The sequence below is a fragment of the Vipera berus genome (assembly GCF_964194415.1).
Source record: "Vipera berus genome assembly, chromosome: 1".
Lineage (NCBI taxonomy): Eukaryota > Metazoa > Chordata > Lepidosauria > Squamata > Viperidae > Vipera > Vipera berus.
The window spans coordinates 249106041-249118611 of record NC_138202.1 but is presented as its reverse complement, the minus strand read 5'-3'; the positions used below and the strand labels follow the sequence as shown (position 1 = coordinate 249118611).

The 12571-nt window shown below is 38.9% G+C and overlaps 1 protein-coding gene across 1 annotated transcript in view; it reads left to right on the top strand.

The window, feature by feature from the left end:
- The window catches only part of USP45 (ubiquitin specific peptidase 45), a 70368-nt gene that overhangs the window by 46035 nt on the left and 11762 nt on the right, over window positions 1-12571 (top strand). The window contains exons 9-13 of the mRNA XM_081315275.1: window positions 4182-4269; window positions 6902-6983; window positions 8797-8888; window positions 11965-12021; window positions 12325-12471. Of these exons, the coding sequence (XP_081171401.1) occupies window positions 4182-4269; window positions 6902-6983; window positions 8797-8888; window positions 11965-12021; window positions 12325-12471 (466 nt within the window). The remainder of the gene's footprint in view (window positions 1-4181; window positions 4270-6901; window positions 6984-8796; window positions 8889-11964; window positions 12022-12324; window positions 12472-12571) is intronic.

Here is a 12571-nt window from a genome sequence, read left to right as displayed (position 1 = left end):
GATCTCTCTCATTCATGGTTTAATGGTGAATGAGAGACTAACAGAATAACAGAGTTGGAAGGGACCTTGAAGGTGTAGAGGTGACCTGACATGCCTTGCTAAGACTCGGCTTAGTACAGAAGGGAAAGACCTCTTGGAAATTTGCCCAGTTGGGTGTGAAACCCAAGGGCAAAGGTAATAGAATAGCTTTCACCATCCTTGGGACTCTAGTGGCTTTTGCATTGTCCCCCCATGGAAGCAGATGTGAGAACCTGCTGATTAGGTGGGAGGGCTGCTACTGCACCAGCCTTTGTGCTGCGTGACTTTTTCCTACTTGGCAGTTTGTGGATTTGGAAGATTTAATCCTGCTCTCTTTAGGTGCAAAGCAGCTTGGGAATTCATTGCTACCAAAGACCAGACCTAGACCTGACCTAGAATTAGATCGGTTTTTTTTATTTGGGGCAGTAGCAATGTGATTCTGAAGGCAAGGTTGCTATTAATCCTTTATCAGATCATTTTGAGTTCCTTGATCCTGATCCTGATCCTCACCACAGGGAGTAAGATTTGTTAAATTGGCACCTTATAGGCATTTTGAATGGAACAGAAAAAAATGAACTTCTGATTTATGGCTTTGGGGATTGCACAGAATAGCTTATAGAAAAAAAGACAATTATTTTGTAATAATTGAGTTAAGAGGTAAAGTTACTGTATACTTATAATAATAATAATAATAAGTTGGAAGGGACCTTGGAGGTCATCTAGTCCAACCCCCTGCTCAGGCAGGAAACCCTATACCATTTCAGGCAAATGGCTGTCCAGTCTCTTCTTAAAAACCTCCAGTGTTGGAGCATTCACCACCTCTGGAGGCAGGTTGTTCCACTGGTTAATTGTTCTAACTGTCAGGAAGTTTCTCCTTAGTTCTAGGTTGCTTCTCTCCTTGACTAGTTTCCATCCATTGCTTCTTGTCCTGCTTTCAGGCGCTTTGGAGAATAGCTTGACTCCCTCTTCTTTGTGGCAGCCCCTGAGATATTGGAACACTGCTATCATGTCACCCCTCACCCTTCTCTTCATTAAACTACACATACCCAATTCCAGCAACCGTTCCCGATATGTTTTAGCCTCCAGTCCCCCAATCATCTTTGTTGCTCTTCTCTGTACCCTTTCTAGAGTCTCGACATCTTTTTTACATCGTGGTGACCAAAACTGGATGCAGTATTCCAGGTGTGGCCTTACCAAAACACTGTAAAGTGGTATTAGTACTTCACTTGATCTTGATTCTATCCCTCTGTTAATGCAGCCTAGCACTGTGTTGGCTTTTTTGGCAGCTGCAGCACACTGCTGGCTCAAATTGAAGTGATTGTCTACTAGGACTCCGAGGTCCCTCTCACAGTTACTACTATTGAGCAAGGTACCACCTATACTATACCTGTGCATTTGATTTTTCCTGCCTAAATGTAGAACCTTACTTTTTTCACCATTGAATTTCATTTTGTTAGATAGCGCCCAGTGTTCGAGTCTGTTCAGATCCTCCTGTATTTTAAGCCTATCTTCTGGACGTACGTACGTACAAGTGCTATAAAGATCAGAAACTACTTCTTTATATCTTTTTTCTTTTGTTTTTCTATTTTTCTTTTACCTCCCCCTCTTTGTTACACTTTTTGGGTTTGTATTGATTTTTTTCTTTTATTTTTCTCACTTCTTATTAGCTTGTATTAGTTTTTAATCTTTTTAAAATCCTTAATCAAATTATACCCCCCTAAAAAGATTTACTAACTTAGTGTTCGTTAAGGTCCTCATGTGATCTTAGGGATTTCACAGGGAATTTGGGATTTGATACACAGAATGCCTTAGTCATTGCCTGGAATAAGGGAATGATGACAGCCTTAGATTAGCTGCATCTGAGAAAACTGTATATTGATCCAGAGAGTTCCTTAGTTTACTGGCAAACTCTGGGAGAGGAAGTGGTAGAAGAAACATCTAGAAGACAGTTAGAAGAGGACAAATCTGAGTTCAAATGAATATTTTTAATTAAGATGTATTTAGGGTGATAACAGCAAGAAAACATGGTTATTTTTCTTCTCTCACGCCCATAGATGGCTGACTCGCCAGCAACCCTACTTAAGGTGACAGTTTGTGTGAGACAGGAGAAATTGGGGGAACATTTAATTTTAACTGAGTCATGTCTTTGTCTGTACAATGTTTTTGAATTGGTTTTGATCATCCTGTGTTAGCCTTCCAGAATCACAGTTTGTGAGTTGGATGGTCATAAAAATTGATTAAATAAGTAAATAAATAGCAACACCCATTCTTACAATAAGAAAGCAGTTCAACTTTTCAGGGACAGTTTAAAGAAACTGAGTTGCATTTAGGATGGTGTTACTGTCATATTAAATGTGACTGATCTTTTCAGTTTTGCAGATAAGCTTTACTAGCACCTCCCCCATATATAACTTCATCAATCTAAAAAAAATATCTCAACTTTCCTGCCTGGGCACCTTGAAACATTATTTATCACAAGTGACCAGTGAAATGATAAGTATCATATTTTCATCTTGCAGTTTTGTTTATAGAAATGCAATGATTGGGCTAGCACAGGGGTAGGCAACCTTGGCTCTTTTATGACTCATGGACTTCAACTCCCAGAATTCCTGAGCCAGCCATGCTGAGGGGAAAGGGAGATGTTTCCAAGGTGAGCCATGTTGGCTGAGGAATTCTGGGAGTTGAAGTCCACAAGTCATAAAAGAGCCAAGGTTACCTACCGCTGGGCTACCAGCTTAGCTTAAAACTGCATATGCTGAATATTCTTCCATATTAGTCTTCCAATGTTATAAATCTTTTAAAAAGCTGTCTCTGAATTAAACAGTTGGGCTCTTTGATGCATTGCTTCTCAACCATTAGAATGGTTGATGATAACTTGAGTCAAAGCCTGTCTTAAAAAATTAGAATGATTCTGTTGATTCATGAGAACAAAATGAAAATAAAAAAGCACATATTCATAACATGGTAGTAATTCTATTAGACCTTATTGCAGAACAATATATGTTAAAATACTGTGTAACTTTTTGGCAAGATGTGTGAGAAATTTTGAGGAGACTAAGAAAGATATGGGGGAATTTAAATCAAAATAATAAATGGGAGAGAAGTTCATTAATAGAGGGCAGCTCAGCTGGGTTGCAGAAAGCCCTGAAGATGAAATTCAGAACATAGAGAGATTCTGTCTTGAGGAACTCCTTAGTAAAAGAAAGCTACAAGTTCTTATTAAAATTTCCAAGATTCGGTACCTTACCCCTAATTCTTGTACAGTAGTCCTCAATTTGCAATCACCATTTAGCCCAAAACTTACGTTGCTAAGTGAATCTGGTTTCCCCACTGACTTTGCTTGTCAGAAGGTCGCAAAAGGGGATCACATGACCCCAGGATATTTCAACTCTCATAAATATGAATCGGTTGCCAAGCATCTGAATCTTGATCACATGACCATGGGGATTCTGCAATGGTCATAAGTGTGAAAAATGGTCATAAGTCACTTTTTCCAGTGTTGCTGTAACTTCAGATGGTCACTAAGCGAACTGTTGTAAGTTGAGGACTACCTGTATTAAAGCTCCGCAGTTGAGTGGTTTTGCTTTGTGGATTATGCCCTGCAGCATGGAGCTTAACAGGTAGTTGGTGGGTCACCCATGTAACCCTTCTGGGAGGAAATTCTCCAGAAATTACCTCAATCACACAGCAGATGATGGTGGTTTACAACCTGATGGTGTAATTATGCTATGACAACACTGAGGTAAACTGGGCTACAAGGGGCTGACTGGCCCAAAGTAACCTTCAATAGCTGAGAATTGATTAGAATCTGGTAGAACACCCTGATCTCTGTAATAAGTAGAACACCTTGATCTCTGTAATAAGATAATAAGGAATCTGCCCTTCTTGTCACACATTATCCCAAGATAATGCAGTTAAGGCCTGTCATCTTTCAACCAGATTTCACATTATAGTCTTTTTGGAAACTCAAGATATTTTCCATGTTTTGTCCATCTCTCTCGCACTTTGACCTGTGTTTCTCACTCTTTTTCTGAATGTTGTTTTCCTCTCGGCCCATCACAGCACCACTGTTCTTGTACATATGTTTTCATGTACATGTTAAACCTCTATTTTGAAGCTTTATAACCCGCTTTTGCAGAGACTGTCCATTTTTCCCTTTGCAGGGCCCCTCGGTTTAAAGGATTTCAACAACAGGACAGCCAAGAGGTGCTCCACTACTTGTTGGATGCAATGAGAATAGAAGAAACAAAGGTGAAGTGTTTATTTTTGCAAAAAGAACCAGTTTGACTGAAATGACTTCTTTAAAAAAAACAAAAAAACTTTGTACTATTTTATGCTATATATGAAGAAAATGTTTACTTTGGTTTACATCTTCAAGGTGTCGACTGTGTATTTGTCGGTCTTCAGCGAAGCCCTGATGATGTTGTAGCTTTTGATGTTGTAGCTTCTTCCATTTATTAATTTTAAATGGAGTTTATTCATTGGGTACTGTCTGATTGCTGTGTGAATTTGTTTTGCAAATGAAACCTTAAGATTTGCTCTCCTATTTTACTGTGTTCAGGGATTCACTGAAAGAAGTTCTTTTATCTTGTACTGCTGTTTTTATTATATTGTAATTTAATAATTATAATATTGTAATAAAAACACATATGAAGGGGAGTGTCAGGAAACAGGGAGATAACTATCTTGATTTTAGCCCGTTGTGAAAATAAATAGCAGGAAAAGTGCTAATTCCAAAGAGCACTATCTGATAGCGTATTAGCAGAAATAAATCAAAACGATCATATCACCCGTTTTCTTCATTGCCCATAATCCTACATGCCTTTCTTCCTTTCCCTTTAAGGAAGGCAAATGTTAAGCCTGCATCAACAATTAAACCCATATTTTGCCATAATAGAGCACTATAGCAAACAGGGATTTTATTACCTCAGGCTTCACAGCAAGGGGCATTACTAGTAAAAGCTGTTGCACCCACCCCCCCTTTTCACTTTTCAGGTTTCTGTAGAATCATGGCAAACGGAGAATGTCAGATTTGAGAATCTGGACCATCTTGTGAGCAGTGACAGTTGTGCCAGCCTGAACAAACCTGAGCAACATTGTCTGTCATGGGAATACCACAGCTGTTAATCGTGCTATTGTTAGAGAGTGTCACTATGGTGTCTTTTTTTAAAAAAAAATTGAAGAAAGCCTCCAGCAGTCTGTCTGCCACCAGAATCCTTTAAAACTGATTAGAACAACTAAGCACTCTGTTCTCGTGTTTCTCTTAAACGTGGTTCTTATAAGGATTCACTTTGGGTCAGCTTTTGTTTAGTTTGCAGTTCTGTATTATCCCATCCCTCTGAGTTATCTATATTTCTTCACAAGTAATTAAGAAAGGTATTTTTTGTAGCTTGTAGAGTTTTTTTTAATAAGAACTGTTTTCAATCATAAACAACCAAGTAGAAATAATAAGCATTTTGATAAAATTAAATCTTCATAGTTTAGAGCCACAGAAGGATTTGTGGTTACTTAATCTGTATTTTGAGACAGTTCTCTTAGTGATATGTCCTATTGATGGACTTGTATTTGTAATTGCTTTGTCCTCAATTATTATAAATATAGTGTTTAGATAAATTAATACTTATAACTATTTTTCAAAAAGTCAGTAATCCCGGTAAAGTTGCATGCAGTCCTCTTATTCCAGTGTTGCATACTGGAAGTGTTTCACACCATTACTTGTTAATTGATTAATGTCTGATACACTCAAACCCTTAAAAGACTGTTTGAACTAAATAAATGGCTCAACGTGGTCATTTCAATAAAAAGAGAGTTCCTTTTGCTTGCAAATTTGTTTATGATATCAACTTGATGAGTTATTTATTTAGTTTCATGGACAGATTCTTTTTAATATGTTGTTGGATTTAAGATGATCAGAAAAAGTCTTTGAGGCATTGGGAATTAATAGTTAGGGCAAATATTTGTGAAGTAGAAACTTATACCATTAAACCAGTAATATATAAGGAGGTACCCTTCATCTGTTTCTTGATTATATTTTTTCTAGGTTTTCTGATGGTGATAGTGACACATTTTATTCACAGAAATGAGAAATCACTTTAGAGAGACCTATTTTTAAAATGCAGTCATGTATGATTTAATTACAAGCACAGAGGTCTCTGCAATAATCACAGCCAGCTTGTAACATACATTTTAATGTTAAAACTTTTTGTATGGATTGTTTAATGATGTCCATCCTGAATGTTACATTAATATATATTAATATCAAAATTATCCAGGTGTAAATTTTGTTCTTGCCCAATATTTTCCCTGCTCAATATTTGGACTTATTTTTAGCTCCAGATACCACATTAAAACTTCTGTTGCGCTACCCATCCAGCAAACCTCTTAAGATTTTTGAAAAACGTGTGTGTGTGTTGTTTTCTGATTGAATTATTGCCGATAATATATATTTAATTTGTTCCATAACCGTATTTTATCATAGCTGTTCTTAATAGCTGTTATACGTTTCGTAGTGTTGCACTCATTTTTCAACTCCTTTGACTCGGCTTTAAGGAAGAGGAAGTATAAAAATAACTAAGATTAATTAAATAAAAGAATATGGAAAAGTAGAGGTCTTATAGTGAAAGACTGAGACTGAATTTCAAACTCTGTCATTAATATAAGTCTATGTGTTTGAAAGAAGAGTAACTCCTTTAAGAAGAAACTAGACAGTCACTTGTCTGAGATAGTGTAGGTTCTCCTGCTTGAGCAGGGGGCTGGACTAGAAGACCTCCAAGGTTCTTTCCAGATTCTATACTATTCCTTCCGTCTAAGTAGACCGTTTAATTTTTTAAAAAAGCTAAAACTTCAAACTTAAATAAAAATGTGCTAAATATCTGTGTTACAGCGCATACAAGCTGCAATCTTAAAAGCATTTAATAATCCAACAACTAAAACAGCGGATGAAGAAACCAAAAGAAAAGTCAAAGGTATGATCTCCTTCAGCAGAATTTACCTGTGTTATTTCATAGAGTTCTCTTATTCCGCAAATGAGTTATTTTTATAGTATTATCTAAAAGGCAAATTCATTTATAAACAACACTGAGTTCCAAAGTCATATGTGTGTCTATCTCTGTGTATACATATGTGCATACATTAACTGGACTTGGAAGCTGACCTGGTTTTATTTGGATATAATTTGTTGCTGGATGGTAAACCACATAGGTAAAGGTAAAGGTTCCCCCGCACATGCGTGCTAGTCGTTTCCGACTCTAGGGGCCGGTGCTCATCTCCGTTTCAAAGCCGAAGAGCCAGCGCTTGTCTGAGGACGTCTCTGTGGTCATGTGGCCAGCATGACTAGATGCCAAAGGCGCACGGAACGCTGTTACCTTCCCACCGTAGTGGTCCCTATTTTTCTACTTGCATTTTTTACGTGCTTTTGAACTGCTAGGTTGGCAGAAGCTGGGACGAGTAACAGGCACTCACTCTGTTACGCGGCACTTGGGATTCGACCCGCCAAACTGCTGACCATTTGATCAACAAGCTCAGCGTCCTAACCCACTGAGCCACCGCATCCCTTAAAACCACATAAGAGGGTTCATTAACTGAGAGATTGAGTAAATATCCCAGAAAGTGGCAGAAGCAAATGACTTCTGTATTGTTATCAAGATAACTGACCCCATCGTGGAATCACCAGGAATTTAAGTCAGATTGAAAGAAATCTTTTGATATATACTAACTAGAGTTTGCGTCTATTATTCTGGCGCCACCTAGTGATGATGTGAAACACTTGTTGGATCAGGATGGTTTATCCATATAATGGCCTGATTCTCTGATAGAGACAATCAGATTGTTCTCTAATAGACTTCATAAAAATGGATAGCCTAGCATTTTCACTAGGAGGCAGAACATTGTATAACAGAGGTAATATATTTAAGCTGCACGCTGAAGTACTTGATCAGTAATTGAGGAGGGAAGAAGTGTACACGAGTAGAAGACTGCAGAGTCTGTCCACGCTTATCTAGGCAAATGTTTCACTGATTTCTGAGAAGGTAACTAGGATTGTACCCTGAGGCACTACTTTTCTTTTGGCTAGAAAATTAGAAAAGCTGAAAAGTTGGCAACTTGATGGGTACATAAAAAAGATTTCAGATATGTAGATATATAAATAGAAGACTATAGCCCTGAACATATTAACCTGGAAGCATTCGGGCACATTTAGCTGCAGAATGTATAAAAATCATGGTATGTAAGGAGTTGGAGGGATTATTTTCTGCTGATAAAACAGCTATGTCATCTCAAGGAAAATAGTTGTGCTTCTCAGCTGGTTAATGAGTAAAGTTGACATAATTAGTTAAAGATATGGAAACCCATATTCTTTGAAGTTTCTAAAATTATATTAAGGGGGGAAAGTAAAAAATACTGGAATTTACTGATGCATCACACAACATAATAAAATATCTGCCACATTCCTTGTGAAATACAAAGGATATATCTTTATCTAATTATCAGAAATAAAAACCAAAACTGAATGCAGTTATAGATTACCGGTACTCATTTTTATAATCAAACTGTATCTGGATGCAAACATCCAGTGACCTCTTTCCTCTTATTGCCATCTGGTGGCCACCCAAGCATTTGCAGTTTTGGTATGATATATTACCAGTATATATTTTTCCTGCTGATGGATGCAAGCTATAACTTATTTGGGGTGTATATTTTCTGAAATAAATCCAAGAATTAATTCTGCTAAATTTAGAAGAGAGATGCACAATTTTTGAAGAAGTTCTTTTTCCCCCCCAGCATATGGAAGAGAGGGTGTGAAGATGAATTTCATAGACAGGATTTTTGTGGGTGAATTGACCAGCACTATCATGTGTGAGGAATGTGAAAACGTAAGTATTATGGAATTTGATATGATTCGATAAGAAGGGTGTTGAATAAACATTTGGATAACGGTAGGCTAATTTCTGATATTGTCGTGACAATGTGGAGTGACGTCTTAAATATTATAGAAATCAATTCACTAAGTTCAACTTGATCTTCCAGCTCTCCAATTGGTCAAGTATTTGCTTTACTTGCAGAGAAAAAGAAATTTTTTTCTTACAATCAGCGTAGATCTAAGAATACCAGTTATGGAAAATACTAATATATAAAGAGAAAGAATGTTTTTTTCCTGAAATATTTATTAGTGCATGCAGGCCAACACTTGAGTTGTAGGCTGCAGCTTGAGCAGGGGATGGAGGCACACCACAAAAGTCAATAGGCTGCCTCAGATACTGGTATAAGACTTGTCAGGTCTTCAGGACGGTCCTGGTTGGTTCTTCTCCCCACCATCGTTGCTGCTGTCCATTCACTTGCTTCTCCATCCTATCTTCTTTGCTTGACGGGCGGATGAAAAGGCCTCCTCCCCCCCAAAAAAATTACATCTATTTTTCTTTGTTCACTGCCTATTTCAATTGCTTGAAAAAAAGCAAGTGAACAAGTCACAGTAATAAGGAAGAAAAGCAACTCTAGGCAACGTGGGCCTCCTACCAGGGTGTGGACTTTGGTATTCTAGTTTCTAAGATGAGAGACAACTCAGTTGCTTGGTGCCTCATTCTACCAGCCAAGTACCCTTGGCCTTGTTTCATAGTTTGCTTCAGTTGGTGTCTCTGCTGAAGGGAAATTCTGTGATCCAGTAGACCAGACATGTCAAACACAAGGCCTGGGGGCCAGATCTGGCCCGCGAAGTGGTTTCATGCGGCCCATGAAGCCATCCTGGAAACAGTGAGGGAACGGCCCCCACTGCCTTGGCCCTGGCCCAGAGACCCTCCTCTTGCCAGAGACCCTCAGATCTGTCCCACTCCTGCCCAGGCCCCCATAGGCACCCTTGATGCGAACAATGTAGAGCTGGCCATGCCCACCCAGTAGGCCATACGCACTTTAGCCACACCCACCCAGTAGGCCACGTCCACCCAGGCCACACCCACCCGGCCCCCTGAGGGCAACCGCAATGCTGATGCGGCCCTCAATGAAATTGAGTTTGACACCCCTGCAGTAGAAGTTTATGCATTAAGGAAGGAATGACAATTTTGATAACTGCACTTTGGCCTCACTGCCTTCCACAGTTCTTTTTAAAGAGCTGCCAATCCATCAGAGCAGAAAGAGGGGAAATAACTGAAAATGATCTCTTTCCCCCTCTGCTTCTAACAGATAGCAGAAACTTTCTGTCGGTCAAGAGACATTAGCTGAATATATAGTTATGTAATTGGGGAATAATTAAGTATTTTAAAGAAGTATTTTTTATGAATAGTACTGATTTAAATATATTTGTTGATACCTATGAGGAATCATCTTTTAATAGTTTCTATAACTTACATTGGCGATAATGAACAGTTCATAACTATGTGGGGGTTGTTTTCCCCTAATGCAGGGGTGTCAAACTCAATTTCATTGAGGGCCGCATCAGCATTGCGGTTGCCCTCAGGGGGCCGGGATGGGTGTGGCCTACTGGGTGGGCGTGGCTAAAGTGCGTACGGCCTACTGGGTGGGCATGGCCAGCTCTACATCGTTTGCGTCAAGGGTGCCTATGGGGGCCTGGGCAGGAGTGGGACAGATCTGAGGGTCTCTGGCAGGAGGAGGAGGGTCTCTGGGCCAGGGCCAAGGCAGTGGGGGCCGTTCCCTCACTGTTTCCAGGATGGCTTCTCAAGCTGCATGAAACCACTTCACGGGCCGGATCCGGCCCCCGGGCTTTGTGTTTGACATGTCTGCCCTAATGTGTCTGCATTTCTGAATTCATAAGCAATGAGGATTGCATATTTTCAGTTTCCAAGATTCTTTATCCTGCTCCTTTTTTCCTGGTATTAAAGCAGATTAATGGAATTCCATACGAACCTTGTTTCATATCTTGTACATTGTGGTCAAGAGGTTTGATACTACTATTAGACGTATATAGAAGTTTGTTGTTTTTCTTTGCTTTTAGTGGACAACATCCTGAAACCACCTTTAAAATAGTCAAATTATGTGTCCGTGCTTTTAGAATTCAACAGAATATTCTAAAGCAGGAGTCCCCAACTCCCGGTCCGTGGCCCAGTACTGGGCCGCGGCGTGCCAGCAGCCGGTCTGCACAAACAATCAAAGCCCCATCTGCGGGATGCAAGCAGCACACAAAACCACACACACTCTTTTCTGTGGAAAAACCTCTCTCCGCGGAACTGGTCCCTTGTGCCCTAAAGGTTGGGGACCTCTGTTCTAAAGGAATCTCTGTTCTCTGTTGTAATAGGATACTGTATTTTATAATACTTCCAGTGCGTTTTAATGTGTCTTATCTGTGTAAAGGTACATGAAAACTGTTTTGCATGCATAAAGAGTTACTTACCGGCTCAAGGTTGACTCAGCCTTCCATCCTTATGAGGTCGGTAAAATGAGGACTCAGATTGTCGAGGGCAATATGCTGATTCTGTAAACTGCTTAGAGAGGGCTGTAAAGTACTGTGAAGTGGTATATAAGTCTAAGTGCTATTGCTAAGTGCTACTCTTTTATAAAGCTATTAAACAGCAAAGCACACAGAATAGAATCTGTCGCAGTGTCCCACGGTCACATGATTGCCATTTGCATGCCTCACAGCTGGCTACCAAGAAGCCGAGTCAACGGAGAAGCGGGCAGTAAAATTGCAAGCTGTGATCATGTGATGTGCACAGGTGATTTGCTTAACAACCACAGTGCATGTAGGCTGTAAGCCCATTTGCTTTCATGTGGTATCTCACAATGGCTATATTGCTTAGCAACACAGTTGCTAATCCCAGTTGTGCTCATTAAATACTACCTGTACAGTAGGGATTTTTTTTCCATTTCCAAATCCCAGTTCTTCAATTTTTGTAAAGTATTCTAATGCCTAATAAAATGTGTTTACTGTATAACTTTGTATGTATGGGGGAATCCAGAAGATGTGTATATTCACTTGCCATTTTCATTTTTTTGTGTTTTAAGATTTCCACAGTAAAAGAACCCTTCATTGATCTTTCTCTTCCTATAATAGAAGAAAGGGTAAGAAAATTCTTGTTCAATAAAGCCTTCATTTTAATTGTCAGAAGTCTTCTTTGTGCCAGTTGATATAAAGAATTCAGCCAATTTAGGATGAAGAAAAGAAGAAGAATATATTGTTACTCATAGAAATTATAGCTGGTGTCATATATCACTTTAAATCTGGCTTGGTTTTGGTTTAGACTAGATTACTGTGTAAACTCAGACATTACAATTTTTAATTCATGCTATCTGTGAACTCCAATTCTGGTTAAAAATGTCTTAGATGATTTTCTGCACCCTAATAACCCATCTTGATTTTTCTAGATCTCAAAACCTGTTTGTTTTGGAAGGACAAGCAAAGGTAAACAAATACAAGAAGCAGATATTGATCGATTCAGCTGTTCTTCTGTAAGAGTTCTGACTAATCAGCAATCAAAATTATCTAGAAAATGTTCATTAACAAAGGATAAGGTAAGAATAAGCCAGTATGGACAATTGTAAGTGAATTCAGATGTTTTTCACATAAATGTTAATGTTCTCTCTAAAAATCTGGAGTAACATATTTTTAATT